At 37.9% G+C, this 25,598-nt stretch overlaps 7 protein-coding genes across 17 annotated transcripts; 4 read left to right on the top strand and 3 right to left on the bottom strand.

Annotated features, from left to right (window-relative positions):
- Window positions 1–631: 631 nt before the first annotated feature.
- On the top strand, window positions 632–7,220 carry LOC103333544 (DNA mismatch repair protein MutS, type 2). Of its 9 annotated transcripts, none has more exons than XM_016794723.2 (21): window positions 634–1,005; window positions 1,099–1,227; window positions 1,318–1,485; window positions 1,585–1,668; window positions 1,859–1,909; window positions 2,260–2,313; window positions 2,393–2,475; window positions 2,637–2,757; window positions 2,860–2,919; window positions 3,126–3,368; window positions 3,678–3,758; window positions 3,892–4,040; window positions 4,346–4,473; window positions 4,635–4,682; window positions 4,789–4,919; window positions 5,156–5,238; window positions 5,525–5,628; window positions 5,868–5,938; window positions 6,210–6,490; window positions 6,610–6,836; window positions 6,946–7,220. In XM_016794723.2, the coding sequence occupies exons 1-13, from the start codon at window positions 751–753 to the stop codon at window positions 4,389–4,391; spliced, it is 1,524 nt and encodes a 507-aa protein (XP_016650209.2). In that variant the 5' UTR covers window positions 634–750; the 3' UTR covers window positions 4,392–4,473; window positions 4,635–4,682; window positions 4,789–4,919; window positions 5,156–5,238; window positions 5,525–5,628; window positions 5,868–5,938; window positions 6,210–6,490; window positions 6,610–6,836; window positions 6,946–7,220. The 9 variants fall into 9 exon arrangements, with proteins under 9 accessions (XP_088909327.1, XP_088909328.1, XP_088909326.1 ...); XM_008236396.3 differs by having other exon boundaries at window positions 652–1,005; window positions 2,634–2,757; window positions 6,949–7,220; XM_008236394.3 differs by having other exon boundaries at window positions 653–1,005; window positions 2,634–2,757; window positions 6,915–7,220.
- A 977-nt stretch (window positions 7,221–8,197) lies between these two features.
- Window positions 8,198–9,763, bottom strand: LOC103333543 (TRP-like ion channel protein (Protein of unknown function, DUF599)). The gene is made up of 2 exons (XM_008236392.3): window positions 9,301–9,763; window positions 8,198–9,036 (listed from the first exon to the last, which is right to left on the bottom strand). Exons 1-2 carry the CDS (start codon window positions 9,460–9,462, stop codon window positions 8,452–8,454), a joined length of 747 nt encoding a protein of 248 aa, XP_008234614.2. The 5' UTR covers window positions 9,463–9,763; the 3' UTR covers window positions 8,198–8,451.
- Window positions 9,764–10,729: 966 nt separating this feature from the next.
- EMB1687 (ribonuclease P family protein / Rpp14 family protein) lies at window positions 10,730–13,505 on the bottom strand. Of its 2 annotated transcripts, none has more exons than XM_008236391.3 (5): window positions 13,347–13,505; window positions 12,446–12,633; window positions 12,196–12,333; window positions 11,505–11,691; window positions 10,730–11,161 (listed from the first exon to the last, which is right to left on the bottom strand). In XM_008236391.3, exons 2-4 carry the CDS (start codon window positions 12,621–12,623, stop codon window positions 11,543–11,545), a joined length of 465 nt encoding a protein of 154 aa, XP_008234613.1. In that variant the 5' UTR covers window positions 12,624–12,633; window positions 13,347–13,505; the 3' UTR covers window positions 10,730–11,161; window positions 11,505–11,542. The 2 variants fall into 2 exon arrangements, with proteins under 2 accessions (XP_008234613.1, XP_016649893.1); XM_016794407.2 differs by having other exon boundaries at window positions 12,446–12,654.
- A 628-nt stretch (window positions 13,506–14,133) lies between these two features.
- Window positions 14,134–16,982, top strand: LOC103333539 (cyclic AMP-responsive element-binding protein). The gene is made up of 2 exons (XM_008236390.3): window positions 14,134–14,300; window positions 14,987–16,982. Exon 2 carries the CDS (start codon window positions 14,992–14,994, stop codon window positions 15,427–15,429), a length of 438 nt encoding a protein of 145 aa, XP_008234612.1. The 5' UTR covers window positions 14,134–14,300; window positions 14,987–14,991; the 3' UTR covers window positions 15,430–16,982.
- Window positions 16,983–17,592: 610 nt separating this feature from the next.
- LOC103333538 (Pathogenesis-related thaumatin superfamily protein) lies at window positions 17,593–18,934 on the top strand. Its single transcript, XM_008236389.3, has 3 exons — window positions 17,593–18,121; window positions 18,255–18,519; window positions 18,624–18,934. The coding sequence occupies exons 1-3, from the start codon at window positions 17,641–17,643 to the stop codon at window positions 18,772–18,774; spliced, it is 897 nt and encodes a 298-aa protein (XP_008234611.3). The 5' UTR covers window positions 17,593–17,640; the 3' UTR covers window positions 18,775–18,934.
- Window positions 18,888–21,856, bottom strand: BIN4 (double-stranded DNA binding protein). Of its 2 annotated transcripts, none has more exons than XM_016794615.2 (12): window positions 21,774–21,856; window positions 21,619–21,671; window positions 21,271–21,408; window positions 20,823–21,093; window positions 20,678–20,739; window positions 20,544–20,594; window positions 20,239–20,356; window positions 20,054–20,100; window positions 19,867–19,893; window positions 19,692–19,767; window positions 19,453–19,595; window positions 18,888–19,370 (listed from the first exon to the last, which is right to left on the bottom strand). In XM_016794615.2, the coding sequence occupies exons 3-12, from the start codon at window positions 21,316–21,318 to the stop codon at window positions 19,266–19,268; spliced, it is 948 nt and encodes a 315-aa protein (XP_016650101.2). In that variant the 5' UTR covers window positions 21,319–21,408; window positions 21,619–21,671; window positions 21,774–21,856; the 3' UTR covers window positions 18,888–19,265. The 2 variants fall into 2 exon arrangements, with proteins under 2 accessions (XP_016650101.2, XP_088908632.1); XM_089052506.1 differs by having other exon boundaries at window positions 21,619–21,688; window positions 21,774–21,791.
- A 610-nt stretch (window positions 21,857–22,466) lies between these two features.
- Window positions 22,467–25,462, top strand: LOC103333537 (chloroplastic import inner membrane translocase subunit HP30-2-like). Its single transcript, XM_008236388.2, has 6 exons — window positions 22,467–22,865; window positions 23,556–23,671; window positions 24,403–24,529; window positions 24,812–24,960; window positions 25,061–25,123; window positions 25,207–25,462. Exons 1-6 carry the CDS (start codon window positions 22,578–22,580, stop codon window positions 25,244–25,246), a joined length of 783 nt encoding a protein of 260 aa, XP_008234610.2. The 5' UTR covers window positions 22,467–22,577; the 3' UTR covers window positions 25,247–25,462.
- The last annotated feature ends 136 nt before the right edge of the window (window positions 25,463–25,598 follow it).

Below are 25,598 nucleotides of genomic sequence, written 5' to 3' on the forward strand. Positions count from 1 at the left end.
GCTGCACACTTCTTCTCTATCTACAAGTGCCTCAAATTACAAGCCCGAAAAGAGCCCAACAATTCCACAAGTACAGAACCAAGAGGATGAAACTTGATGGTCAGCGTCTAATCATCTCGATTCTCGACAGTTAGAAGATTCCTATAAACCAGAATGGCAACACAATCAGAAATCCAAACTCCGCTGCAATCTCTAAGTGAACTACCATAACCATTAAAATCGCGAGAGCCTCTCCTACGTCCATCATAAGCATTCAACTTTATCCAACTTTAAGGCAAACCAATATTTACAGAGGCTTGTACCTCAAGAGGGTAGTAAGAGGAGGGAAAACAATATTTTTCTTTTGAGCAATGAGAAAAACTCTGACAACCAAGGCTGCTTTTTTATTCAATCAATCAAGACTGCTTTTCCTATTTCTTCTTTTTACTTGCACATCAAGGCTTCGGTTCGAGCCGATAAAGAAAAATCAAGCGGGTCTGGCCTTGATGAGGGCCTGAATTTTACTTGCATATCAAGGTATAAACCCATCCCTCTATAACTATAAGCCCAGTCCTAACATTTGAACCGGCCCGTTAAGTTATTTGGAGCCCACTATAAGACCAGTCGGCCCATAATCTAAAATATGGCTGGTCGGTAGCTACACCACACGTTGCCTGGTCGTCATCATCAGCATCATGGCGGCCTGAGGATAAACGCCGATAAATTGTACCCGCCAGTTGTGACCGTTACGGAACCCATAGACTGAGAGAAATGCTTTCTTGCTCACCGTTTGGAGTTGGCAACCCCATCGTCTCCCTCTTTCCCACTCCTCTTGCTACTCTTACTCTTACAAAGTTCAGCAACCGTGCTAATTTCCTCAAACGCTCCTCAATTTCCGCGGCTAATTACCAGTCCCACAAAATATCACAGGCCCACTACGACAGTCTTAGGGTTTTGGAATGGGACAAGCTCTGCGATTCCGTTGCCTCCTTTGCTCGTACTTCCTTAGGCCGCGAAGCCACTAAGGTACTCCTCCAACAAGCTCTTCATCTTCTTTCTTCTTCATTTGTTTTATATTCATTGGTTCTGCTGCTGCTGGTGTAATATTGCAATACATAGGCACAGCTATGGTGTTTGAATCAGACATACGAAGAAAGCCTCAGACTTTTGGACGAAACCAATGCGGCCGTAGAAATGCGCAAGCACGGTGCTTGCTCTCTGGATTTTAGCGGCCTCAATATCGTTTTGGTAATCATCTAAGTTAATATCATTCCTTTCATGAAAATTTGATGACTTTGCCCACTGCCCACCTAACCTTTTGCTTTGTTGTGTTTGAAGGTGCAATCTGCCATGCAACATGCTCGGAGGAGTTCACCACTGGATGGGAACGAAGCGTTGGCTGTTGCGGCGCTGCTACAGTGCGCAGAGGTTTTACAGAGTAATCTTAAAGTTGCAATCAAGGAAGATGCAGATTGGTACACACGTTTTATGCCTCTTTCACCAGTGGTAAACACAACATTGAGATTTGAATAAACTACTACCAATTGTTATTTGTTAGCATACAATTTAAATGCATTTGAATGTACTTTTAACTATTTTGTGCAGATAATGGGATTTGTCATTAACCGATCACTCGTTAAGCAGATACAGCAAGTTGTAGAGGAAGATGGCAGTGTTAAAGACTCTGCGGTTTGTTTCTGACTGTGCTAGTCTATATTTATTATTTTCTTTCCCTTTCTAATAAATCTTTGCGTTTCTTCTTTGTGCTTCAATAGAAGTCTTTAGTTAACGTTATCTGATTGATTTTTTTTTAAAAAAATGTTCTGTCTGTTTTCCCTGGATTCTTGTCTCACTCAAAACTTGTATTCCCTGTTTTTAGAGTCCTACTCTGAAACGATTACGCAATCAAGTTCGGACACTTGAGGGAAAGGTAAATTCCTACTTTCTATTTTGTTTATGATCACGTCCTATGTACATTTAAATAGACCATGAATTGCTTGGTAATATAGTGACCCTATCCTTAGTGGGTTTGAGTTGTGTGCCTTCTTAGTGGGTTTTACATGTTAGAGAAGCATGTTCTAAATCCTATCACTTTAGGAGTTCTTTGGTACTTTAAAGTACCTCACCCAAACACACTGTAAATGTTTTTCTAACATGTACTCTCATGCTTATTTAAAACGTAAAGTGATAGCTTTCAAATAGGCTATGGTTTTGAAATTATCATTTCTCTTCATTCTCATTCACAACTTATTCTTACAACCGGTTGCTCCTCCTGTTCAGATAAATCAGTTAATGAACAGCCTAATTAGGGATGACAGTGAAACACCCTCTCTGGTAAGAAGCTCAAGTTCAGAGATGTATTTCGTAGAATCTTCAAGATGATTTCCTAATTATTATACTGTCATTCGTTCAGGAAGTGAGTACTGTTGATGGCAGGTGGTGTATAAAATCCAGTGCTAGTGAACTGACAAGTATTAAGGGTCTCCTATTGCCCAGGTCTGTTAAGTTTGTTGTATAACGTTTATCACCTCTGAGCATGCAAAGAACTCTTTATTTATTTTTTATAGGTCTTAACCAATTGGTGTGGCTCTCTCTCTCACTCACTCATCTCAGTTGTTGATTATTTCAATCCTGAAAGTGATATAATGTTATAGTAGTTCAGGCATAGGAAGCATCATTGAGCCATTATCTGCAATCCCTCTAAATGATGAGTTGCAACGGACAAGGGCTCTAGTATCAGAAGCTGAGACAGAAGTTCTCTTAACGTTAACAGAAAAGGTTTGTGGCTTTATGTGGTTATAACTTTTTTTATTCTGGCTATATAATCTTTTCCTTTTTTGGGAAAAAAAAATTACATTTATGTTGTGGTTTACTGTACAGATGCAAATGGATCTTGATAACATTGAACAACTATCAAACAGTATAATCCAACTGGATGTGGTAGGTTGCTGCCACCATTTAATGATATCTTCTCATACTTTCCTCCTCTCTCTCTCTCTCTCTCTCTCTCACACACACACACACACACACATACACATCTTATTCTTCAATGGGACTTATGGAATTGCTTTCTGAATGCCCTTGTGGTGCTACTTTGTCTGCTTGTTTTAGTTGGCAATTCCTTTGCTTGGGCTGTTAACTTGTAGGTCAATGCCCGAGCAACTTATGGTCTAGCATTTGGTGGAACATGTCCCAATCTATTTCTACCAGGAGGGCTTGGCTCTTTCACTTCTGATACCTACTTATCAGGGAACAGACATCCACAACAATCTGATCCCTCAAAGAATGAATGGGTGTTGTATCTGCCAAAGGCTTATCATCCTCTACTACTTCACCAGCATAGACAAAATTTACAGAAGGCCAGGAAAGATTTAAAAATTGCTACTATGGTATTTATGCAATATCCATAACCTGGTGCCACTTTTTTATTATTAGTTTTTGTCTTATTCCAGTTCCTGAATAATGGTTCAGGATATATAATTAATTTAAATCGACGTTATTTTACTTTATTCTTTTAAAAGAGTGGTCATCTACTCCTTGCACAGGAGGAATTGCATTGAGGTGATTGCCACTTGTCGACAGTCATTGTTTTCTTCTCAAATATGAATCGTTGCACATATAGCTTGCTTCTTGACAAATGTATTTATATACAGTTCTTTGGTTACTTATCTTTTGGTTATTTTCCTTTTTCTTATTAGGAAATCAAAAGAAAACTGCAAGGAGAGTATGTTACACAGAAAGCAGGAAAAAATATAGATATTTCATCCTTAGAGTTGAAGGTAATTTTTTTTGAATAGGTTGATTATTCATAATATCAGGTGATAATAAATTCTTATCTCCTAGTATTTAGACATTCTATTTTTTGTTATACAACTATTCTGTTTTTAAGGTTATTTTACCTCTGTTTGGCAGGCTATAGAACTGGAACAGGTTAAACCAATTCCAGTTGATTTTTTCATAGCTCAAAAAACTCGAGTTTTGGTTATCACTGGCCCTAATACGGGGGGTAAAACCATTTGCCTAAAGACCATAGGATTGGCAGCTATGAATGGCAAAATCAGGTTTATCTGATATCTCTCAATTCTTTCAATCATCCTTTAAGCTTGTGGAGTTTTACCAGTAGTTTTACAAGCATACATATGTTTCTGATGTAATTTAATTATTCTATTTTATTAGTATCCTTATTTGGATAGGAAGCACTCATGTAATGTAATTCTCATCATTTTTCTTATCAATATGAGGTTCTTACACTTCCTTTCAGCTTGCTCTACAAGAGGGTAGAGAATATTCAGGGACTGAAGAATTAATCACAAATGCAATTCATCAAGTTGCGTGGCTTGTGACTCCCTTTTTCTAAATATCGCAGGCCTTCATGTTTTGTGTTCTGGATCAGTACAAATCCCTTGGTTTGATTCAGTTTTTGCTGACATTGGTGATGAACAATCCCTGACCCAATCACTTTCCACCTTTTCCGGCCACTTAAAACATATAAGTGTAAGAAAAAGAGTTATTTTGGAAAGTGTTTCTATAAACATGACCAAGTACAAATGTAGAATAGTTAAAAACTTGATTGACTACAAGAATTTGGTGAAAATCTTTAACGTGTACTTTTATGATATGAAACATTCAACCAGTATCTTTACTGCATATTGCAGGACATCCAGTCACAGTCAACAAGTCATTCACTCGTGCTACTGGATGAGGTGTGGTCAAATTGCCTTTTCTGGAATATGACATGTAAAAATTGTTACCAGAACAGAAAAGGAAATACAAATGAATACAGGTATCACCTCCTTTTGTTTTTGGTAGGTTGGTGCAGGAACAAATCCCCACGAAGGAGCAGCACTGGGGATGTCTCTATTGGAATCTTTTGCTGAAACTGGTGCTTTGCTGACAATTGCTACAACACATCATGGGGAACTCAAAACCCTGAAATACAGGTATTTGGCATACAAGTTAAAGATGCAACTAATGAATTACTACAGTTCAATTGTTTAATACATCGAGTCTGGAAAAATAAGTGGTGGTTGTCAGACATTTAGTCAAAGTTGTTCTGCATGTGGTTTATTGAAGCCAAGTTTGCCCCATCTTCCTACTTAAAATCTATATGAGCCCATAGAATATCTACCCTGCCATTAAGTCTTGTTTTGTGTTGATGAGATTGTTCCTTTGACAGCAATGACGCCTTTGAAAATGCATGTATGGAGTTTGATGATGTGAAGTTAAAGCCAACTTACAGGATTCTCTGGGGAGTACCAGGTCTTCATTCTGACAAACGACTTTAACTTCTGTTTTGCTTTTTTCCTTTTTAAATCTTTTCTCCTGAAGAGAGAGTAAGGGACGATCCATAATATATGCATCTCCATGTGCAATTGAGTAACTGGTCTCTTTTCTGTTAGCATGTATTGTAATTTACTAGCATGTAAAAATTTGTTTAAAACACTTTTTCTCAAGCAACTAGTAGTCATTTGGTCTTCCGATCTGTTGTTACATTATATATTTATATTACTGCATAATGACTCAAGGAGTGATATTTATGCTGCAGGGCGTTCAAATGCAATCAATATAGCTGAAAGGTTAGGACTACCTGGTAAAGTAGTAGATAATGCCCGCGAACTATATGGTGCAGCTAGTGCGGGGATAGATGAGGTGACATGCCTAGATTTTATTACTGTTATATTAATTAATATATATGTATCTCCTTATTTGTTAAGGAAAAACACTGTATGAACGGCAGAAAAACAAATTTCTGATATGTTTCTTTTATTCTTTTTCTTGCATTTACAGAGAACCTTTTTTATTATTCTTTTTGAACATATATAATAGACATTCTTTGGATGGTTGTACTTAGTCATGCATAAAAATGCATCTGTTTATTCCAATGGCAGGTCATAATTGATATGGAACGGTTAAAGCAGGGCTTTCAAAAGCTTTTATATGAAGGACAGCATCATCTGATGTAAGATTTTTCTGCCCAGTTTAGATAATTCTGATGTGAACTTACTCTTAAAATCTTCGACAAAGGAAGAAATTTGTTAAAAACAGAAAATAACATGAAAATGAGGGATGTCATAACTTAAATTTTGGGGCATCCAAGTTGATAAAATAAACTCCATGCAGAGGTTTTGGTAATAATCAATGCTATCTGTTAACAAAGTCAAATCATGCTGCATGGATAAATCTATGGCTACAGATGGTGCATCTAAATTTGCTCATGCTTGTACTTGTAGGCTCTCAAGAGAGTCGTATGAGAAACTGTTGGTTGCCAAAAGGAAGACTATGGAACATAGTAATGATCAAAGACTTATTAAAATGAGAGAAATATCTGAGGCTGCTGCAATGGCTCGTTCTATCCTTCATAAAAAAGTAAGACAGCACCGTGCATCACTGGTTCAACCTTTGCAGCCTACTTTAATGCATAAAAGCCAGCACAAATTGGAAACTAACGGTCAACGCACAACTGATGATAAACATCAAATGGAAAGGAGTGCATCCTTTTTATCATCATCAGGTATTGAAAAACCAATGAAAACTTTTGAGACTCTCAAATCTCTTTGACAGAGACTCTCAAATCTCTTTGACAATCTGGTGAGTTTTCAACTAAGAATGTCTCTCACTTTTATATTTCAGAGAAGTTTGAGATTCCCAAGGTTGGCAATGTGGTGTTTGTTTCTTCCCTTGGTAAGAAAGCGACAGTTTTAAAAGTGGTGCCTTCTAAAGAAGAAATCGTGGTTCAAGCTGGAAACATGAAGTTGAAATTGAAACTAGACGACATTAAGACGTGACTGTCAAGAATAGTTGCATGTGAATGCCATCCACGATGTCAACAGAAAGGATTTTTGCTTGCACATTAATGAGTAAGCATTCGTATTTTTGTTTAATTCATATCAAGCATGATTTGTTTCCATAGCAACTCGTCTCTTTCTCTCTTTCAGTTAGCATTATGTTGAATACCATTAATTGCAGCAGTGCATTCCGTCGAACGAACTTAACAATGAACAAGATTGAGGGCTGAAACACATCTTTGGGTATTGAAATGCAAAGCTTCAAGAAAGTATTTGGACAGCTCATCACTCTAATCAAGCATGCTAATTAGGCGCACTATAATAAGTTGAAAATGCAGACATCTTGAAGACGAAGAATCAGTGGGAGATACATCTTTTACTTTATTGTTTCATCGAATGACAGATGATGTAAACAGCATCCGGAGTAATATGAGATGTAATTGCTTCTTTTGATTATACATGATCCTATCCTCTTCTGATGTTATGTTATCGTGAGAATATTTATTATCAGTAGCACTTGAAGTCTCCATTAGCTGGAGAAGCTACTAGGACTCCCTGTCGCTGGCAGGATGGCTGAAGATGAAATGCTCTTTGAGAAGGAAAAAAGAAAGGAAAATAAACTTTGCACACGGGCTACAGTTGTGTTTGTTTAATGGACATTCGCGGGTCAAATCAGAGGTAAAAGACATCCAAGACAGGGACAGAGAGATCACAATTCTCTTGGAACTCAATTCGTTGAAACATGGCCCAACTTTTAAATGCCATGATCGAATCGAATGGATCATGGATGGGACATGAAACTGAAAGACCTCTTTGTGAGGAAAATAAACTTTCTTGTAACGGGGATTTTGTGAGGCATCTTTATAACTGTGTTGCATCCACAGCATGTTGCCCGCCCTTGCTTTATGTTTCTTCCCTTTAGTTTTAGGTAGCGTCTGGATGACGCCACTATAATCTGTTGACTTTGCTTCTTATTAATCTATGAACTAAATGAATCACAAATCTTTTTTTTTTTTTTTGTTTTTTTGTTTTTTGTTTTTTGGCTAATGGATATGAATCATGAACCTTTCACAGCCACCTTGTCAATGTCACACGTTACCTGCTTCACGAGTAACACTTATCAGTATTAATTTTGTGCTTTAACTTTTGTTTCTTCCATCGAAAAGAAAAGGAAAGGGGAAGAAGAAAAGCCTTTTTGTCTGTATTTATTAGTAATATCAACCATGAAGCCTGCTGAGCTACTTCCATGTGATTGGTGCCTTTTTTTTGAGTGACTGCGATATTTCAAGAACAAATAAATCGACCTCAACTCGGCATGATGTTGATTCGCATGGGACATGGCCAAACTTTGCTTCCTGCTCTTTGGAAATGTGTACGAACAAATGCCTTATTTAGACCAAGTGATCTCACTGCATCGGCCCAAGATTCCTTACTAGAATAAAAGACGATAAGGCAGCAACAGATTCCTCTGTCTCTGTCTCTAAATATTATAACAGCAACAGACCAGAAGAGCATAGCGTTTCCTAGTGGTACTTTTATTTCAACTCGCTTTGTTGTTACATCAACTTATTGGGCAATTCAATTCAACTTTTATTGAATCTGAACTGCTTTTAGGTTCAATACTTGTAGGCAGTTTTGTTACTATTCCTTTCTCTGCTAATGATGTTGTAATATGCTAATTAAAACGCTAATGATGTTGTAATGACGTGCCTTGTTCCTCATCCTTGTTAAGGCCGTTGTGCTCCTCCTCATCTGTAACCCCAACAACCCATCCAAACTGAAAGGTGACATCCAGGAAATAGAGCATGATGACCAAAACAAAGCAGGACACGAACATGGGAATGGGCCCAAAGATCCACAGAAACAGAGGGAAAGAGAAATAGAAGGCACGGAGGCCCAAGGACCAGAAATAGCTGCCTCTGTTGACAGTGTTGGCAACATACTCTGTTGTGAGATAATGATGCTTGTGATGCGGTGACATCTTTTTGAAGGGGGTGTTGATGAGAATGCTCGCGTGGCTGTAGTATCTTATGGACTGCACATTGAACAGGAAAGCCACCAAGAAACAGACCAATATGGCAAAGAACTTGATGGAAAACGCGAGCTCGCTTCTGTTTCCGAAGACGAAAAAAGCCTTTCGATCCTTGCTGCCACCTGTCATCAACACGGCAATGAGAGAACTGAGCATAATGGCCGTCGAGGCCAAAAGGGTCGATGCCATTATGTTGTTTCGCAGTGTCTGCACCGCAAGAACACCATTCTTTGGCGCATCCTGCATTTCATGCATGCCCAAATTGGTCAATAAAGATTTAGTATTTATATCAATCAATCAATCATTCATGTTGGTTCTTTTAAAATTTCAAAGATTAGTGATAGGTATATAAGAGGCATCATTTTGAATCATCAAGAGGGATCGATCGATAGATCATTCATACATACAATAATATATGAACAGGAAGGAAGACATACCTATATATATATATATATATTAAAAGAAGTGAAGTGATGGTGTGTGTTAGGTTGGGTTGGGTTTTACCTCCATCATAGCGTAGACCCAGAAGCGGCGGTTGATGGAATTGATGCCGATGATGGTATTATTTGGTTGCATTATAATTCGATAGAGAAGCCAAAGGTGGTATGCCACCATAACTAGGAGGCCTGCCGGTACGAAAATGTAATCAAGAACTCTTTCCTGCATTTTTAATAATCAAAAGAAACAGAAAAAAGAAAGCCCTCTTTTAGTTTTCTTCTCCTCCTCCAAGGGAGGTTCAAAGAGCAAGGTAAGAAAAAGAGGGAGGAGTGTCCAAGTGTAATACGGGTGTGGTTTTTGTGTTATGTTGTGTGGAGTGAGTGATTTGGGTGAATAAAAATGAGAAAAATGAGGTGGGTTTTTATAAGGCTATGTATGTATGTATGTATATATGTATGTATCTTCTTAACAGCCAGCCAGCTACACATGACATAGAGGAGATGGAGCCCTTAAAATGCGATTCATACGTGGAAATATAGAATTTTAGACGCATAGGGGTTGAGCCACGCCCACCACTGAACTCAGCAAATACAATTCACAAAGCAAGCTGCCTTTGAATTTAATCAGGCTCAGCAAATACAATTCACAAAGCAAACTGCCTTTCTGGCTTTCTACCTATTGCCGCCCGCCTTCAACAACATCAATGCTTAATGGAAAACAACCTGTGTCTGTTTTCTCATCATTATTAAATGAACAGAGCACTACTAGTATCTTCCTCCCACATTGCAGAGTGCAGACTTTGGTATAAAGAAAATGGTTTTTGGGCAAGAACTTTCATGCGAAAATTCACAAAACATACATTCCAATATGTGCTGGTGCTATCTATCTATCTATTTCATTACCTAGAAAATATTGATCACCACCAACCCACTTTGAGTTTGAGTATGTGAATATATCTGTATATTTGAAGAAAATTACAGAGCCGTACGCCACTTTGAGTTTGCTCTCATGTCATGCAAATATGCACACATGCTTAGTAAGCAAAGCACTTGAAAATCTCAAGCTTCACGAGGCAGGGCCAACTGGCCAAGAGGTGATATGATATCTAACTTCAAATTAGGCCCTAACTTGTGTCATTTATAACTAACGTACACACTTAAATTAATTGTCATCAAATGCCAAATCCACATGGCTGATAAAACCATTCTATATTATTCGGCTTCTCCGAGGATCATCTGGCTAAGCTTCTCCATGGGAGAGGAGAGGTGACAGTATCTTATGTAGTACGTCCCAATAACATCAATTGATTCTTCGGAATGAAAAGATTCTAAAGGTATCAATCATTCACACAAAATAGATTCGAAAGGTTGCTACTTAGAAGATTCCACCATATACCATCATTAGTGCTCACATAGTGCCCTTGTAACCTAACAACTCATAATTTATCTGAAATATTATAATCGTTACCATTTGAATTTCTAGCACAGAGATAACATAAACATAAAACTGTTCTTACTTGCTGTATATATAAAATTAAAATAAGCTTTCGCTTGTTGAATGGTTATACAAAATGAATTTTGCTACTTGCTTGATCGTCATCACAACAGTGTATGTGCAATACACGTACTTATCCCCTCCACTAGTAAATAACACAAACCCGACAGCACAAGCACATATTCCCCAAGAAACTAGATAGAAATATAGCCAAATCAAATACTTCCCCTGCCTAATCCACTACTTGATTTTACATCCACATAACCTTTCACACCTATTTAAAAGAAAATTTGATGTTCCTGCAAGCTTCCTCTCCTTTTAGCTTTCCTAACTTTTCAGGATTCCACACGAGTCACAGATTTGGCTGGATAATAGACGCCAAACACCAATGGAGCCAGGGCATGGAGACGGGGAAGGAAGGCTCACCAAATTCCTGCAACATGTTCAACAAGAATGAGTTCGGGTTTTAGATAAAAAAGGAGACATAAACATCTACTTTATGTCTTCCTGAAAATGCTACAGATCAACTCCTTCATTTTAAAGAGTTCCACTCCTTTGCAGATACACAGTAAGAACCCCCTCTATGAAATATGAAAGAGCAGATATTTTTATCAACTCAAAATCCCAACATTACTGACTGCTGATTGTGATCTATAACACCAGAAGCTCGTTATTACCGAGCAATAACAAGGCTCCATTTAACAACCAATAATACTTTTTCCATGATAGCCCATATATTAAAAATAATAATAATAAGATATAGGAACAGGACTTGCCATCTGAATAAGTATGTCACACCAAATGCAGTAGAACTTTAGTGCTCCAGGCCTTTGATCTTGTCAAGATAGTTCTGCATTTTTTGAGTATCTTGAGCTGAAAGATTAGATCCAACCGCAATTTTGTGCTGCTCAAATTTTAGTTCATCACACTTCAAGGCAGCTTTTTTACAAGCTTTGATGCTTCCTGATACAAAGTAAAAGAACAGGGAAATTAAATGACTTTTCTTTGACAGATGAAAAACTCGGAAGACAATAACGATGTGTCTTTGTTTTGACAGTAACATTAGAGTAGCTCGAGTCTTTTGCTATGATAATGATGATATTCTATAAAGAAATGCACAATACGATGTAAAACATATGTGACCTCTTAAGATATCTCAAACAATGTTTGAAATAAGAATTGTGCTTCCTTCTAAGGAAATAGTAATTCGACAATCACCATAAAAGTTAAGCACAGTATTTTTCTTTCAGCCAATAATCAAGCACAATGATTAAATAACGAAAACCCAAGAGTCAAAAACTTCCACATTTAAAGATGAAACCTTGTTACACCTAAATCGCCAAAAAAAATTAATAACCTCTGCTTTAATATACTTTTTCTTAAAACTATGCAAGCCAAAGCCATGTTGGAGGAAAATAAAAGGCATCATCAGCATACGAGTTACTCTGTTGCAATTCTTTAACTCACCACTTAGATCCAACAAATTAAATAGCACCGGGCAACCTGCAATACTCCTGACCATGGTAACTGCAGACCATACTTTTTGATATTCCTCCCTTGAAGCTCTAATGATACACAACCTTGTAATGTCATTTACATACTTCACTGCACAAAAATTGGCTCAACAAAATTTAGACAGGCCATTCTACTGAAAATTAGTTGCAAACGTCCATATAAACAATGAAGGAAACAATAATTATTTGGAACCATGACTTACCTAGGAATGATCCAAACGATGAAGCCAGACCACACTTCCCAAAATTTTCAAGAATGCTGTCTTTGATAGCGTTTGTAACATTATATGAGGTAATTATAACAGGATCTTTTCTCACCAGCTCTCTATTAGGATCCAAGATAACCTCCAATACCATATACCTATTCTTAAATCCCACCATGATCCTTTACCTGTTTACAGCACAATTGGATCTATAAAATATTATGAATTCCAGAGGAAAATATTGTATGAGAAGCAACCTAAACTGTGTTTTGAAACTCAAATTCAACAAACAAGGAAATTTAAGGTGAAAAGAGGCACTAGAACCCAATAAGGAATAAGGATTGAGAAATCAACAAAATCCAAAAATTATTATATACAAAAATTAGGAAGTACTGATTTCGTTCAGAATCCTGAAAACACACAGGCACTAGAAAACCTAATACTGAATGATAAGTCAACAAAACCCAAAACTTATATAAAAAAATAAAGTTACGATTTTGTCAAGAATCCTGAAAAAACACAGGGCAGACTTTTAAAAGAACAAATCCAAATTTCTGATCAAAAGTTATTGAAAATCCTGATAATACATATAGAGCATATAGGTAGGCTATAACTAAACAAAATTACACACTATACATCATATAGCATCAATCAGATTATTACACAGTGATACATATGAAGCATCTACAACAACAGAGTGAAATATGTTTCTCAATTCGAGCAACCCTAAAAAAGTTGACAAGAATTGGATTGAATTATATCAAAGAACCGATCCATTTTAAAGACTTAAATAAAACACAATCATTGACAAAGCAGGTGTTTTTCCGATTCAGATTTTTACAAAGTTCACGACTTGCAACAAAAAGTGAATAATTTGAAGCAGAAAAAGAGATGAGCAGACCTAATAGTTGAGTCTGATACTGAGAGTTGAGAGCATAGATGAGTTACGCGCATGGATTTGAAAACCCTAACCCTAGCCCTAGCAAACAGGGAGGACTGAAGAGCGAAGAGCAATGGAAGCAAGTCGGGTTGAGAAAGTGGTTCCGGGTCAAAAGCTGAAACCCAAGAATAACTGGGCCGAGACTTGAAATGCCAATTTGGGCCTGAGAAGTCATAGGCTCAGCGAAAATGACGGCGACGTGGCAAATGGTGGTACGTTTAAAAAGTCAGAGAGAGAGAGAGAGAGAGAGAGGGAGAGCGTTTGAATCGATAAGGGAGAGAGACCGTTTGGGGTGGGGACCGGGGCACATGACAGTCCGAGTCACACTCTCTCCGACCTCGGGGTTCACATTTTTACTTTTTTTAATTTTTAATTATGAAAGAAAAAATAGAAAAATAGAAAATTTACTTGGATTATCCACGTTTGTAGGTAAACCCTTTAAAAAGTCAAGTTCACTCGGGAATCGGGTCTTTTTTTTAATAAGGAAAAAATGTGGGGGGACGAATTTCACCCGCAATTTACCCGAAATTTCATTTGGCATTTTGGAGCTTTGTGAGTTTGGGTCTGGGTTGGGTTGGGCTTTTGGATTTTTGCATCCAAACACTGTAACTACAATCTCCTCTCTCCCAGTTCAACGTCAACTACCCCCCTAACCCCTTACCCCACTCTCTCTCTCTCTCTCTATCTCTCTCTGTCTCTGTCTCTCTCTAACTATCTATCTATAAATACCCACCCCTCCTCTCACGTTTTCTTTGTTAGCTTGCTAGGCATTTTGGATAACGAGAGAAAGTTTGAGTCTTTGAGAGAGAGAGAGAGAGAGAGAGAGAGAGAGAGAGAGTGAGGAGTAGGTGGTGCTGTTGCTGGGTAGCGTGGAAGCACAACGCGTGTTGTTGTTTTTGACTTTTGGAAGCACAAGTAAGTCATTCTCTTCTTCTTCTTGTTCTTTCTTTTCTCCTATTTGTCTTTCTAAATTTGATTTTGTTAGTGTTGTTTCAGATAGTTCTTTGCATGTGTTAGGAATGATCATGTAAATGAAAATATAAACGTTGTTTCTTGATTTTAGAGGAATAAAATTGTATAATTTTATATCCCACATTCATACATGTATCAGATCTGATGAAGAAAGTTATTTGCTGGCTTCATATGGGCCATGATAAGCGTTGCTGTGATCTTGGGGATGCTTACAATGCTCTTTTTTCCAAATAAAAATATTTTCTTTAGAGCAGCTTGGTTCTAAAAGACAAAAGAAATATAAATAAGATGTCTGTGGGACCATGTTTGTCAGGAAAACGTTATTAAGCAGTATTTTTTTAAAATAATTTAAATGTGAGGATTTGATGTGATGTGAAAATATATGCGTGATCAATGTTGTACAATTTGGTTAGAGATCCGGTATATATATATAAACAGAGAGTGTTCCTGAAGTTGAACAGTCAGGACTTTGTAGAAATTTCATGCAAGCATTTAGTTATTAAACAGATTCCATATGAAGTCTGGGGAACGAATTTCTACGTTGTGTTGACATCTGTAGAACCTTTAGAGGCAAAGGCCTCCGAGAGTGGAATCTGTTCAATTGACTTTATTAGCTCATCAATTCGCAGTTGCAATGGAGGTGGATGGCAAATCTGTGGTAGCAGGATCTACGAATGTTATTTTTCTGTCGACTATTTTGGGCCGAGATGGGTCAACTTCTGTTCACAAATGTGACTGGAAATGCCAGAACGAGCATGTCTGCGCGAATATGTATTGCTGCAAGCTAACTGGACTCACTCACATCTGTGACAAAAACTGTGACCAGAGGATCCTGTATGATAACCATAGCTCCCTTTGTCGAGCAAGCGGAAAGATTTTCCCCCTTACACAAGCAGAGGAACAGGCTGTGAGAGGGGTCCGGAGGAAGCTTGAGTCAGAGAACTCTTCTGTGGACAGTTGTTCTTCTAAGCGCAGACGGGATGCCCAGTTCCATCCTTCTCCTTTCGAGAGATCCTTCTCTACAGTCAGTCTGATCTGCAGCAAAGTTGGAGATGGCATGGATATGAGCTAGAGTTATAAGATAACTGAAAGACTTTTATTGCTTATCTTTATCTTGTTCCTTTGAAACCTTTCCTTATTTTTCATTCGTCGAACGGACATGGATGATGAACTTGATGAGTACTTAAGTGGCGGACCTAATGTGTCCTACCCGTCTGTAGGAACAATCTATATTTGTAGTCCTGTTTACTGCAATTTAACTCAACCATTAGCTTGACTTAAACAAGGAATGTCAATTCGGGGGTTGGTCAGGGGTTGTTTAACTGCTTATGAATCTTGGATTTATCTTTCTTCTTGCTAACCTTACTGCTTCGAATGTGAGCTATATTCAGTACAGGGTGCTCTCAGGTCATTTGTATGACTTGTGTCATGATTTAGCTGTGACTTTGTTGTCTTATCCCATTAATTATTTTGCCTTATTAGGAGCACTTCTTATTGATTTGCATTACATGATGGTTGTACTGCAGAAATGTAATTAATTATATGTAATAATAAGTGGTTCCCTTAGTTATTTCTTTATTTGGATCTGTACTATCTTTCATTTTTGTTTACTGCCGGTGCATGCAGCATAGGTTGTTGTTGAGTTACTCTGCCTAGTTTGGTACAGGTTACACAGGAATGATCTGGTTTTCACACCTTTGATTTATTTTCATCATCGTACTTTGTTAATTATTTATTTATTTTTGCTTTGGTTATTTGGGGAGTATGGATCTGAAGTTTATGTCAATTTTGCAGGGCTTGAAGCATGTGCTATCGAGGAGACATTAAATATGCTTGTTAATAATGAACAATGTCTTATATTTAGACATTTTCTGGTATGGCTTCTTATTTATTTTGTCTTTCGTTTTCTCATGTAGGTAATTGCATCATTTATTGGCGAAGAAAGCTACACCTGGTGATGCTGACGAGTTTACCTGGCTGTCCTAAATATGTCATGTAGAAATGATTGCACATCAGAGAGACATGTTGGGTCAGTCAAGCTTTCGAATTCAGGTTCAAATTTAACTGTGCTAGCCATGTGCACAATATGATACAACTTCGACAATACGATAATTCATTGATTCTTTCTGTTTGCCTTATTGGTGGGGAAAACAGAGCAATTTCTGCTCAGCCATCAACGCAAGTTGCGCGAACATTCAGTTGCTTTTGAGCTTACACTATGTTCATCTGATCTTACGCTGGTGGCAGGTCCAAGTAAGTTGTGTTTGAGTTGTCCTGCCCATGGCCTATTTGGTTCGTTAATATTTTCCATGCAAGGCAAATTCTTTTGAGCCGGCATGTCTGAAAGTCACTGGGCTAAGCAAGCAATTAGGACCAAATTTGGCTGATAAGGTAGAAAGTGCGTTGAAAGTTGTAACTAGGATATTCCGTGTTACTATATTAGTTATATGTACTGTTAAATTCAAACCCTTCTTATTCTAGAGGATTTTCGAATCTCTTAATATGGTGAAAGCCCTCTTCTGTTATAAATTTTATGGTGGTGCCAAGATATTTTGATTACTTTGGCATCATCCGTTTGTGTACATTATAATTGACTCAGTTTTATGAGTAGAAATTTCCTCTTAATTTTCCATCCATCCATTGGATAATTAATTAGTCAAAATGCTTGTGTTTCCTGTTCCTTGTTCTTTACTTTGATTCTGTTAATTCACATTATGGTATCCACACAACACAAAGCTGTATTTAAATGATGGTGCAGCATTTACTCTTTAGCAAATGCTATTGTGCGGTGATACCTACGCCACGCTCATACACTCAGGTTTTAGGTTACGCTAACCTCACTGATTCTGCCTCTCTGCAACTTCTCCTCGTACATCTTTAAAGGATATTGTTTTATGTTTCTTTTGGAGAGAGAGAGAGAGAGAGAGATGAGCATTTAGCTTCCATTGTGTAATGTGTACTACTACTAATAAATCCGTCGTGTGCCATGCAATTGCAAAAGAAAGGAATCGCTTCTTAAAGAGGCAGGCCATCCAAGATAAAAGAAGAAATGCTAAACCCAAAAATGTCATCTTGCGGCCGAGAATTTCATCACAGCAACGTAACCCCCCCTTGGATTTGTATTGTCACGCACGGCACACAATCCCTTCCCCTCACAGGTTCTTCAAAATACAACAAATATGCTTAGATTGGTCGTTTCCTGTTATTCTCAACAAATTGCATAAATATATCCATTCCACCTGAAAAAGGAAAGGCTAAAAAAGCCAAACCTATCACCTACACAATGACACCTCAAACTTTCCCTTGTTTCCTTTTCATCCTCTTTCCCTTTTTCTTCTCTTTATCCTGCTCATGCACATTTACTATAACAAACAACTGCCCGGATACCATCTGGCCAGGTACTTTAGCGGGTTCGGGCAGGCCTCAACTCCCAACAACTGGCTTCCGGTTGGACTCCGGCCAAAGTGCTAGAATTCCTTCTACTCTCGGATGGTCAGGACGTATATGGGCAAGAACAGGTTGCACATTTGATGAGTTGGGAGCGGGCACGTGTCAAACAGGCGACTGTGGAGGAAGACTGGAATGTAATGGCAACGGTGCCACTCCACCTGCCTCACTCTTTGAGATAACCCTTGGCAATGGCAATGATAAAGATTTTTACGATGTCAGCATTGTAGACGGCTACAATCTACCCCTTATCGCTTCTCCACGCGGCGTGTATGGTGCCTGCAATGCTACTGGCTGTGCTTCAGATATCAACATAGGTAAGGCTTCGAATCTGATCATGCTCCAACATACACAAGTCTTCGATTTGCAGGACACATTTTCTTATATGCTGAACCAAGTTGGTCACCAGATGCTTCAAATTTTTAAAATTGAAACGAAACACTGTTGCAGGTTGCCCAAAAGAGCTTCAGGTGGTGGGAGGTGTAAACGAAGGGAGTGTGGTTGGGTGCAAGAGTGCCTGCGAGGCATTTGGTTTCGACCAATACTGCTGCAGTGGACAGTTTGCTAACCCAACAACATGCCAGCCTTCCTTTTATTCAACCATTTTCAAGCGGGCTTGTCCAAGAGCATACAGTTATGCTTTTGACGATGGCACAAGCACTTTTACATGCAAAGCCTTTGAATATGCCATTGTTTTCTGCCCTGACGGCAACGGGTACACTTTTCATCCCATCATCACTCAAACAAATTCAACTCTAATTTTTATATGAAGCCACCATAAAACCCTTTTCTGTCCAATGAAATATATTTTTGATACAGGACGAGACAACCAGATGATTCGTTAGCTCCTCCAAGATATCAAGTGCCTGGCAGTGAGAAGGTTGTGCAGCAGATGGTTTCTTCTTCAAACATGCTCTTACCGATTCCGTCACTAATCCTTCTTCTCATCTTCTTCTACATACTCTTTTGAACATATGAAATTAAGTACAGGGGAACAGAAGGGTTGAAGAAACAAAGAATTTGAAATTTTATTTCGAAGAGGAAATAAGAATGTATTAGATAATTCATTCAGGCACGCCAAAGTGCATTGAAATGTTGGGGATCAATTGACTTTTGAAATTTGAAAGGAATCCGAAGCCTTTAGTACATGAAAGGGGTTACAAAACAAGGGTCAACGACATGGTTCTAAGCATGACGTTTATGATTCATGACGATACAATCATAAAGATCCTGGCTCAGTTAATTGTAGGCAATCTACAATAATGTAAAATATTGTACGTAACCACGAATCTGCGTACGTTAAAATTTCAGAATATTGGCCACCAATGGCCATCATTATACAATAATCTGTCACTACATAATCCTCAATCAACTCTACTTTCGTCAATATGAGAACTAACATCTAGTTACTGATTTATGATTTGTTGCAGTAACAAGAAATGATAAACAAAATTGTACGCCTCATTTTTTGCTCTTGGCTTTCTTGGAAACTTGAGTTTTCTTTCTTGCTTTCTTCGTTGGCTGTGGCTTCCCTCCAGCAGTTTTACCCCTCTTCCTTACAACAGTCTGTAGACAAAAACTTAAAATAATTGAAGATTAATTTACCCCAACAAAAATTGTAAAGGAAATTTAAGGTTCATAAACGTACCGATGCTTTCTCAGCTTTCCCCTTGGCTTTCCCCTTAGTTTGTTCTTCAACATCCTCCTCGTTTTGATTAGTTTGATGCGGAATGGCTTTAGGAAGTTTATCAGTTTCATCTTCTGAATCAAATGAGAAACCATCTAGGGTTCCTACACATTCAAAATGACAAGTTGTTTTTAAGAAACATACAAAGCAAAAATAAAGAAACTGCCATCACAACAAAATCCCTTTGGAAAATTCCCTACCTTCAACCATTGTTTCAGCTTCATAAACATTTGATTGTGGTTTCAGCTGAATAAAGTCATTCATGATAGCTTCAATCTGCTCAAACAATATACAATTCAAAGTTTAGTTAACATTTCTTTTTTCTTCATAAAATCCTGCATTTTTTCAGCTAATCTAACTAACTGATTAACTAACCTTTGCCTCTGATTGACCAAAGCTAACCTGGGCAAGAAAAAATTTGTGTCACGTCAAATCCCTATTATTTAAAATGTAATTTCATTAGTAATAGAGGAGGAGATATCTGATTCCTACAAAGTGCTAATTACATAATTAAGGACATGATCCCCGATGTTAAAATTGTAAATGGAGACATATAACTTACAACACAAAATGTCCTGGAAGGAACTATTGTTGTTTTGTATACGGTACCTGTAATGTTAAACAAAAAAGCAAACCAATCAGATGTAGGCAGCTAATACGGAAACATGCAGCACAATAAGTTGTACTGGCAAAGCTAAACAATCAGCACATTTGTCTATATGATAAAGAGATATGAACAAGACATGCCTTTCAAATCAAGGTACATTTCCCGATTTGCAGATTTAGAATCTGAAATTATTACCCGTCCTACAGCACCCATATCACCGCTCAAATCTATTGAATTTCCTTCACACTCAACAAGTGCCTGAACAAAAAGCAAATCATTTATTTAATCACAGGTTTCCCCCCCTTTTTTTCAAGGGAAAAGAACTGGTCAGTTAAAACACCAAGCTATTGAACAATATCTTTTCAACTTAATTTTTTTCTTCTGTTAAGAACAAGATCTTGATAACTATAGATACAAGCTACAACCAAGCAATTTGTTGTTGTACCTTTGAACGTTGGACTTTTTCAGAGAGCACCAAAGGCAACTTCGAGGATACCTGCAAATTACATATAACCAAAGCAACTCATTATGGAAAAGATTACATAGACAATCATCATTGCTTCTATAGATTACTCTTACATGAGGCTCAACAGGCTTGTCGGATGCTTCTTCCTCTGCAACTTCCACATCACCACAATTTCCTGAACCAAATTTCTCTCTTTAAAAAGTCTCTAAACATCGTGATCAGGGAAACCAAAATTTTCAACCAAAGCTTCTGTGTTACCTTCTTCCTTGGGTTTGTCTAGTTTCTTCTTTTTCAGGGACTCTACGTTTTTCCTTTGTTTCGGAGAGTTGCTTTTTAATCTCTTTTTTGATGGAGACTCTGCAACAGATTTCGTAAGAGTTTTATCTAAACTCTCATCTTCATCGGGAATTTTAGAAGATTCAGGTGGAGACAGTACTTGGCAATCAGATTGATCCTCCCCTGAAGGAACACCATTCAGTGAAGACTCGGAATCTGACGATAATGACACCGTTGAATGAGTTGATGGTACCTGAAAACAAAGAAAACCTTGCACTTAGCATTCAAAATAAATAAATAAAGTTGAAGGAAAACACAATGCTTCAAAGTAATTTTAACCATTGAAATGCATCAAGACCTAACCATCAGATCAGACCATGGAATATATAGCCCAGCAAAAGATAAATGAAATGATTCTTCTTCAAAGTACCTGGAAAGAGCGCAGCCAATCTGGAGACTCCTCCCTCGAGGTGCTCATTCCTGCTGGCTGCTCGAAAGTAATATATTACTTAATTTGATTGCAAGACCGAGTCTGGGTTGCCCAAATATGTCCTTCCTCCTCTTTCCCCTTCTCGCATGACAAATTTTAATGCATTTCAAATGATTATAATACAGAAGAAAGAATCAGCAGCTATGCTCTTAAGATGTTTGTAAAAATGCCAAACCCACAAATCAGAAGAGAGACTTAGAGCAGAAACTAGAATTGCGGATCTGATATCGAACATTTCACACTCTCAAGCAAAATACAAGTTTCTGTCAAGCATAACGAAGAAGGTACCACAATATGGAGAGGCCGACTGCGCAAGAACGAATTGGACGGCTGCTAGCCTCCTACAACAAGTGCCCGACTATGAAATTAAACTGAGGGTGATTTGCGCCAAATATAATAATTAACCACCGTACCGCCAAAGAAAAGAAAAACGCGGGACTTACAAAACTAAATAAATATTCTTTTTTCTTCGATCGGCGATGTTTACGAACCTACACTGTTCCGCTGCGGAATTGTGTGTGCCGCTGCCTGCTACACCTATAATATCTCCCCTTTTTTTTGGGTCCAGCTTATGACACGCACAACATTATTGGGCCTCAACCTGGGCTGCCGTTGCACGGCATAAGGATCATATTCTGTTAATTTTGTGTGTTTTGGGCCTTGAGCCTTCCTACCTATAACCAAAAACAAAACGATAAAAAAAAAGGGGGAAAGTAATAAATATTTGCAACAAAATTCATCTCTCAACTAGACAAAATTGATGCATATATGGGTTTAGTGAAGTTTGATAGGGCGGATGTGCTTCCTATTTTGCACCTAGTTTGAATCTTCCTTCCCATAGTTTATATTAGATTCAAGTAGAATATTGTTTGAATCAAAACAAAACAAAAAACTGAAGAAAAAAGACGGTCATTCAAATACAAATGCAAAATGATATAACGATGTTCATATACATATGCAATATATATATATAATTCCAATTTAGCTTATTCTAGGTACTTTATGATATAATTGCGGATTGATTTGCTTCCATATATTGTTGCTGAATTTGTAAATTATAAAAATATGTTTATCAAATAGGTCAAATTTCTGAACTTAGGAGGTTAAATAAAATATAAAGAGGGAAGAAAAGAAGGAAACCTCGTTATCCATTAGACTCACACACCCTACCCTAGTAGTACGCGCTCCAATAGTGCTAGAGAAGAGAAGAAGAGGAAGGAGCAAATTGAATTGGGAAGTGAAAAGAAATGCAACAAGGGAAACAGGGAGTTATGGTGATACCTCAGCAGAATCAAAACCCAATAGAGCAGTTGCAGGCTCGGTTCAAGGAGCTAGAAAGTGGGTTCAAGGGTTGGTTGGCCAAACAGTCTTTGCCTGTGGAGGCAGCCGTCGTCACACTCACAAGCGGCGCACAGGGCGCTGCCATCGGTGCCTTCATGGGTACTCTCACCAACGACGTTTCTTCCTCTCTTCCCACCCCTCCTCCTCAGGCCGGCCTCAACCCTCAAGCCATGGCCTCTTTCAAGCAAGCTCAGGTCTCCCTCTCATATTATAGGTTTTTCTTTTTCGTCTGTTTTAAAAATTACCTATGATTGGATTGGATTTCTATAGGGAAAGTTTGGAGAAAATTTGAACCTTTACCATAACCCCTTCAACCCCATTTGGCATTTGGATTACATTATAATTCCAATATTTCATTCTTGTTTCTATCAATTTTCTGTAGTCAAACACGGGCAAAGTTTATTTCACGGGAATAAATTGTTCTTTTGTTCTTTGACGTTGCTTACCGTGATTACTTTCAGTGCTGGAAAATCTTGGCTTGGTTGAAACCTATAATTCTTCAAATATGTGGTTTTCAGATAGGATCGATGTATACAATTAGTAAGCAAAAAATGATGCAATTAATCAGCTCAAAGTTTAGAACTTTTCCCTCTTCTTGTTGACTTTAAACTCCAATTTGATTACTTTTCACATTTTTTAGTTGAAAAGTTCTGATGTTTTAAGGATTTGTGGAAGGCACAGTTTTTTCTTTTCGTCATTTATGTTATTATGAACTCTAAAGTTTGTAGTTAAGGATATCCCAATTGTAACCTAATTGAACAGAAAACATGTTCCCTCACTATGATCTCAGATTAATTTGAAACATGGGTAGTGTTTGAATTAGTTGTTGCGGTTACTTGGTGGAGCAGTTCTGTTGATATATGCAATGTTCACTTTGATTATAGGCCCTTGCTGGGGGTCCCTTGATACAAGCTCGCAACTTTGCTGTTATGACTGGTGTCAATGCTGGCATATCCTGTGTCATGAAAAGATTGAGAGGCAAGGAGGATGTTCAATCTAGGTGAGCCTTTTCTTTCCTCCGTATTGCTTATGATATCCCAATCACAATAAATTAGTGTTTTGGTTGAACTGAGTCTGGCTGTTAATTTTGATTGCTTCAGTGAATCATTCTAGGTAGAAATTAGCACAATTTCTTCACGTTCAATCTTCTGAGATTCACCTAAAATTATATAAGTTCTGAAACAATATTAGGTTAACCCTTCTTTTGAAATTTATCCTATCACCTTTTAGATGTCACCTCGATGCCTTTATGTCTGTATATAGGTCATTTGAGGAGTAAGAAACAGACTTTAGTGAATTTGTTCCTTTGGTCCACTTATGGAAAAGGAAAACTTATTCGCTTCCTGTGTTTCATAGAGATCATAGTTCTAAGGCAGAATTTCTGAGGTACTCCCTGAAACTGAAAATGCTTCATTTTTTTTCTTTGGTCCCAGAGCCATTTTGCTATTTGGTTCATTCTATGAGCGATAGACCTGGATCTCTTTCTTTTCTTCCTGCTTTTATATGTTCTCAGGGAAATCTTCCATTTGTGTATGTTCCCCCCTCCCCCCACATTTTTCTTTTACATAGAAAAGTGTCTTTCTGTGTCTATAGGTAGATCATATATCAAATTGTTCTTCATAATATCATGCCTGCAATGCGCAAGTAGTATAGATTTCATTTATTTTTAATATTGATAGGCGTGTTTTTTGGGTTTTACCACAACCTTATTGTTATTCCCATGTACTGCAGCATGGTGGCTGCTTTTGGGTCGGGAGCCCTATTTTCACTGGTGAGTGGCATGGGCGGCCCCAATCAAGCAGCAAATGCAGCCACTTCTGGACTTTTCTTCGCACTAGTTCAAGGTGGACTTTTCAAGGTGAGCCTGAACAAGATCTAATTTATCATTTTGATAGTAGGTAAAGTGTGTTCATTTTTCTAGTCCCTAGCTGCACATGATTGCATTGCAAGCTTTGAGGAGACCTCAAAGTGAACAAGTCCTTTTTAAGACAAGGAGACAGCTGAAAATTTGGAACTAACATTTTTCAAAAATACCCAACTATAAATGAATCTATATGGGGTCTCGTGCTAGTACTCTGAGTCACTGATTTGGTGCTGGTTACTTATCTGCGCTGAAAGCACTTTCACATGGTTGATGCAGTTGGGGCAAAAATTTTCTCAACCACCAACTGAAGATATTTACTACTCTAAAACAAGGAGCATGTTGAGTAACCTTGGCCTCCAGAATTATGAGAAGAATTTCAAGAAAGGGTTATTGTCAGACAACACTTTGCCTCTGCTCAACGACAGGCAAGTAACAGGCTTTTCAAATTCTTTCACCCCCATACTCTTGTAAAGTCACTTTGTATATGTTTTGATGGCCTTCCTTCCATTTGTGATGCCATTTCAGTGCACTGAGAGACGTGAAAATCCCTCCTGGACCAAGGCTTCTTATTCTTGATCACATTCAGAGGTCTTACTCCTGCTCCATAAGTAGTTATATTGCCCCCCTTGAACTTCTGAGTTTATCTCACTTATGATTAATTTTTGTTTCAGGGACCCTGAGATAAAAGAGAGGCGAGGATTTAGCAGTTGAAGTGAACTGCCTATTGTCGATTTAGTCTGCTTGGCCTTCCTGAAGAACCTCTTCTTTCTCCAGTTAAAACATCAGTAGACTCATAAGGGAGATGTTTTCAGTTGAGATAATGTCATTTTGCTGTCAACTGTGTTCTTATTATTCAACCGCTACAATTTGCTAGGTAAAATAATGATGGCATGATTTTGGTATTTATGGAAATTCATTTATTTGCAATCCTGAAGATCTATAGGAACTCTCCTTCTTCAAGCATGCCATCATGATTGCACAAGTAACAATTCATAAAAGTAAAAACCAAAACCAAAGAGACCAAGATTATGAAGAAAAATCAAGAGTGGGATTTGTTTGTTCC

The sequence above is a fragment of the Prunus mume genome, linkage group LG5 (assembly GCF_029339155.1).
Source record: "Prunus mume cultivar Tortuosa linkage group LG5, ASM2933915v1, whole genome shotgun sequence".
NCBI classification, from domain to species: Eukaryota; Viridiplantae; Streptophyta; class Magnoliopsida; order Rosales; family Rosaceae; genus Prunus; species Prunus mume.

Excerpts from the sequence above, each read along its gene's own strand:
- LOC103333544 (XM_016794723.2), top strand. The coding sequence starts at position 751 with ATGCTTTCTTGCTCACCGTTTGGAGTTGGCAACCCCATCGTCTCCCTC. Across the intron at positions 1,910-2,259 it reads TTCGGACACTTGAGGGAAAG|ATAAATCAGTTAATGAACAG; the intron begins GTAAATTCCTAC and ends CCTCCTGTTCAG. Across the intron at positions 3,759-3,891 it reads TTTCATCCTTAGAGTTGAAG|GCTATAGAACTGGAACAGGT; the intron begins GTAATTTTTTTT and ends TCTGTTTGGCAG.
- LOC103333543 (XM_008236392.3), bottom strand. The coding sequence starts at position 9,462 with ATGCAGGAAAGAGTTCTTGATTACATTTTCGTACCGGCAGGCCTCCTA. Across the intron at positions 9,037-9,300 it reads GGGTCTACGCTATGATGGAG|GATGCGCCAAAGAATGGTGT; the intron begins GTAAAACCCAAC and ends CATGAAATGCAG.
- EMB1687 (XM_008236391.3), bottom strand. The coding sequence starts at position 12,623 with ATGGTGGGATTTAAGAATAGGTATATGGTATTGGAGGTTATCTTGGAT. Across the intron at positions 12,334-12,445 it reads ATCGTTTGGATCATTCCTAG|TGAAGTATGTAAATGACATT; the intron begins GTAAGTCATGGT and ends ATTTTTGTGCAG. Across the intron at positions 11,692-12,195 it reads TAATTTGTTGGATCTAAGTG|GAAGCATCAAAGCTTGTAAA; the intron begins GTGAGTTAAAGA and ends ACTTTGTATCAG.
- LOC103333539 (XM_008236390.3), top strand. The coding sequence starts at position 14,992 with ATGGAGGTGGATGGCAAATCTGTGGTAGCAGGATCTACGAATGTTATT.
- LOC103333538 (XM_008236389.3), top strand. The coding sequence starts at position 17,641 with ATGACACCTCAAACTTTCCCTTGTTTCCTTTTCATCCTCTTTCCCTTT. Across the intron at positions 18,122-18,254 it reads TGCTTCAGATATCAACATAG|GTTGCCCAAAAGAGCTTCAG; the intron begins GTAAGGCTTCGA and ends ACACTGTTGCAG. Across the intron at positions 18,520-18,623 it reads TTCTGCCCTGACGGCAACGG|GACGAGACAACCAGATGATT; the intron begins GTACACTTTTCA and ends TTTTTGATACAG.
- BIN4 (XM_016794615.2), bottom strand. The coding sequence starts at position 21,318 with ATGAGCACCTCGAGGGAGGAGTCTCCAGATTGGCTGCGCTCTTTCCAG. Across the intron at positions 20,595-20,677 it reads ACAAGCCTGTTGAGCCTCAT|GTATCCTCGAAGTTGCCTTT; the intron begins GTAAGAGTAATC and ends TGTAATTTGCAG. Across the intron at positions 19,894-20,053 it reads CTTCCAGGACATTTTGTGTT|GTTAGCTTTGGTCAATCAGA; the intron begins GTAAGTTATATG and ends TTTCTTGCCCAG.
- LOC103333537 (XM_008236388.2), top strand. The coding sequence starts at position 22,578 with ATGCAACAAGGGAAACAGGGAGTTATGGTGATACCTCAGCAGAATCAA. Across the intron at positions 22,866-23,555 it reads CCTCTTTCAAGCAAGCTCAG|GCCCTTGCTGGGGGTCCCTT; the intron begins GTCTCCCTCTCA and ends CTTTGATTATAG. Across the intron at positions 25,124-25,206 it reads ATTCTTGATCACATTCAGAG|GGACCCTGAGATAAAAGAGA; the intron begins GTCTTACTCCTG and ends TTTTTGTTTCAG.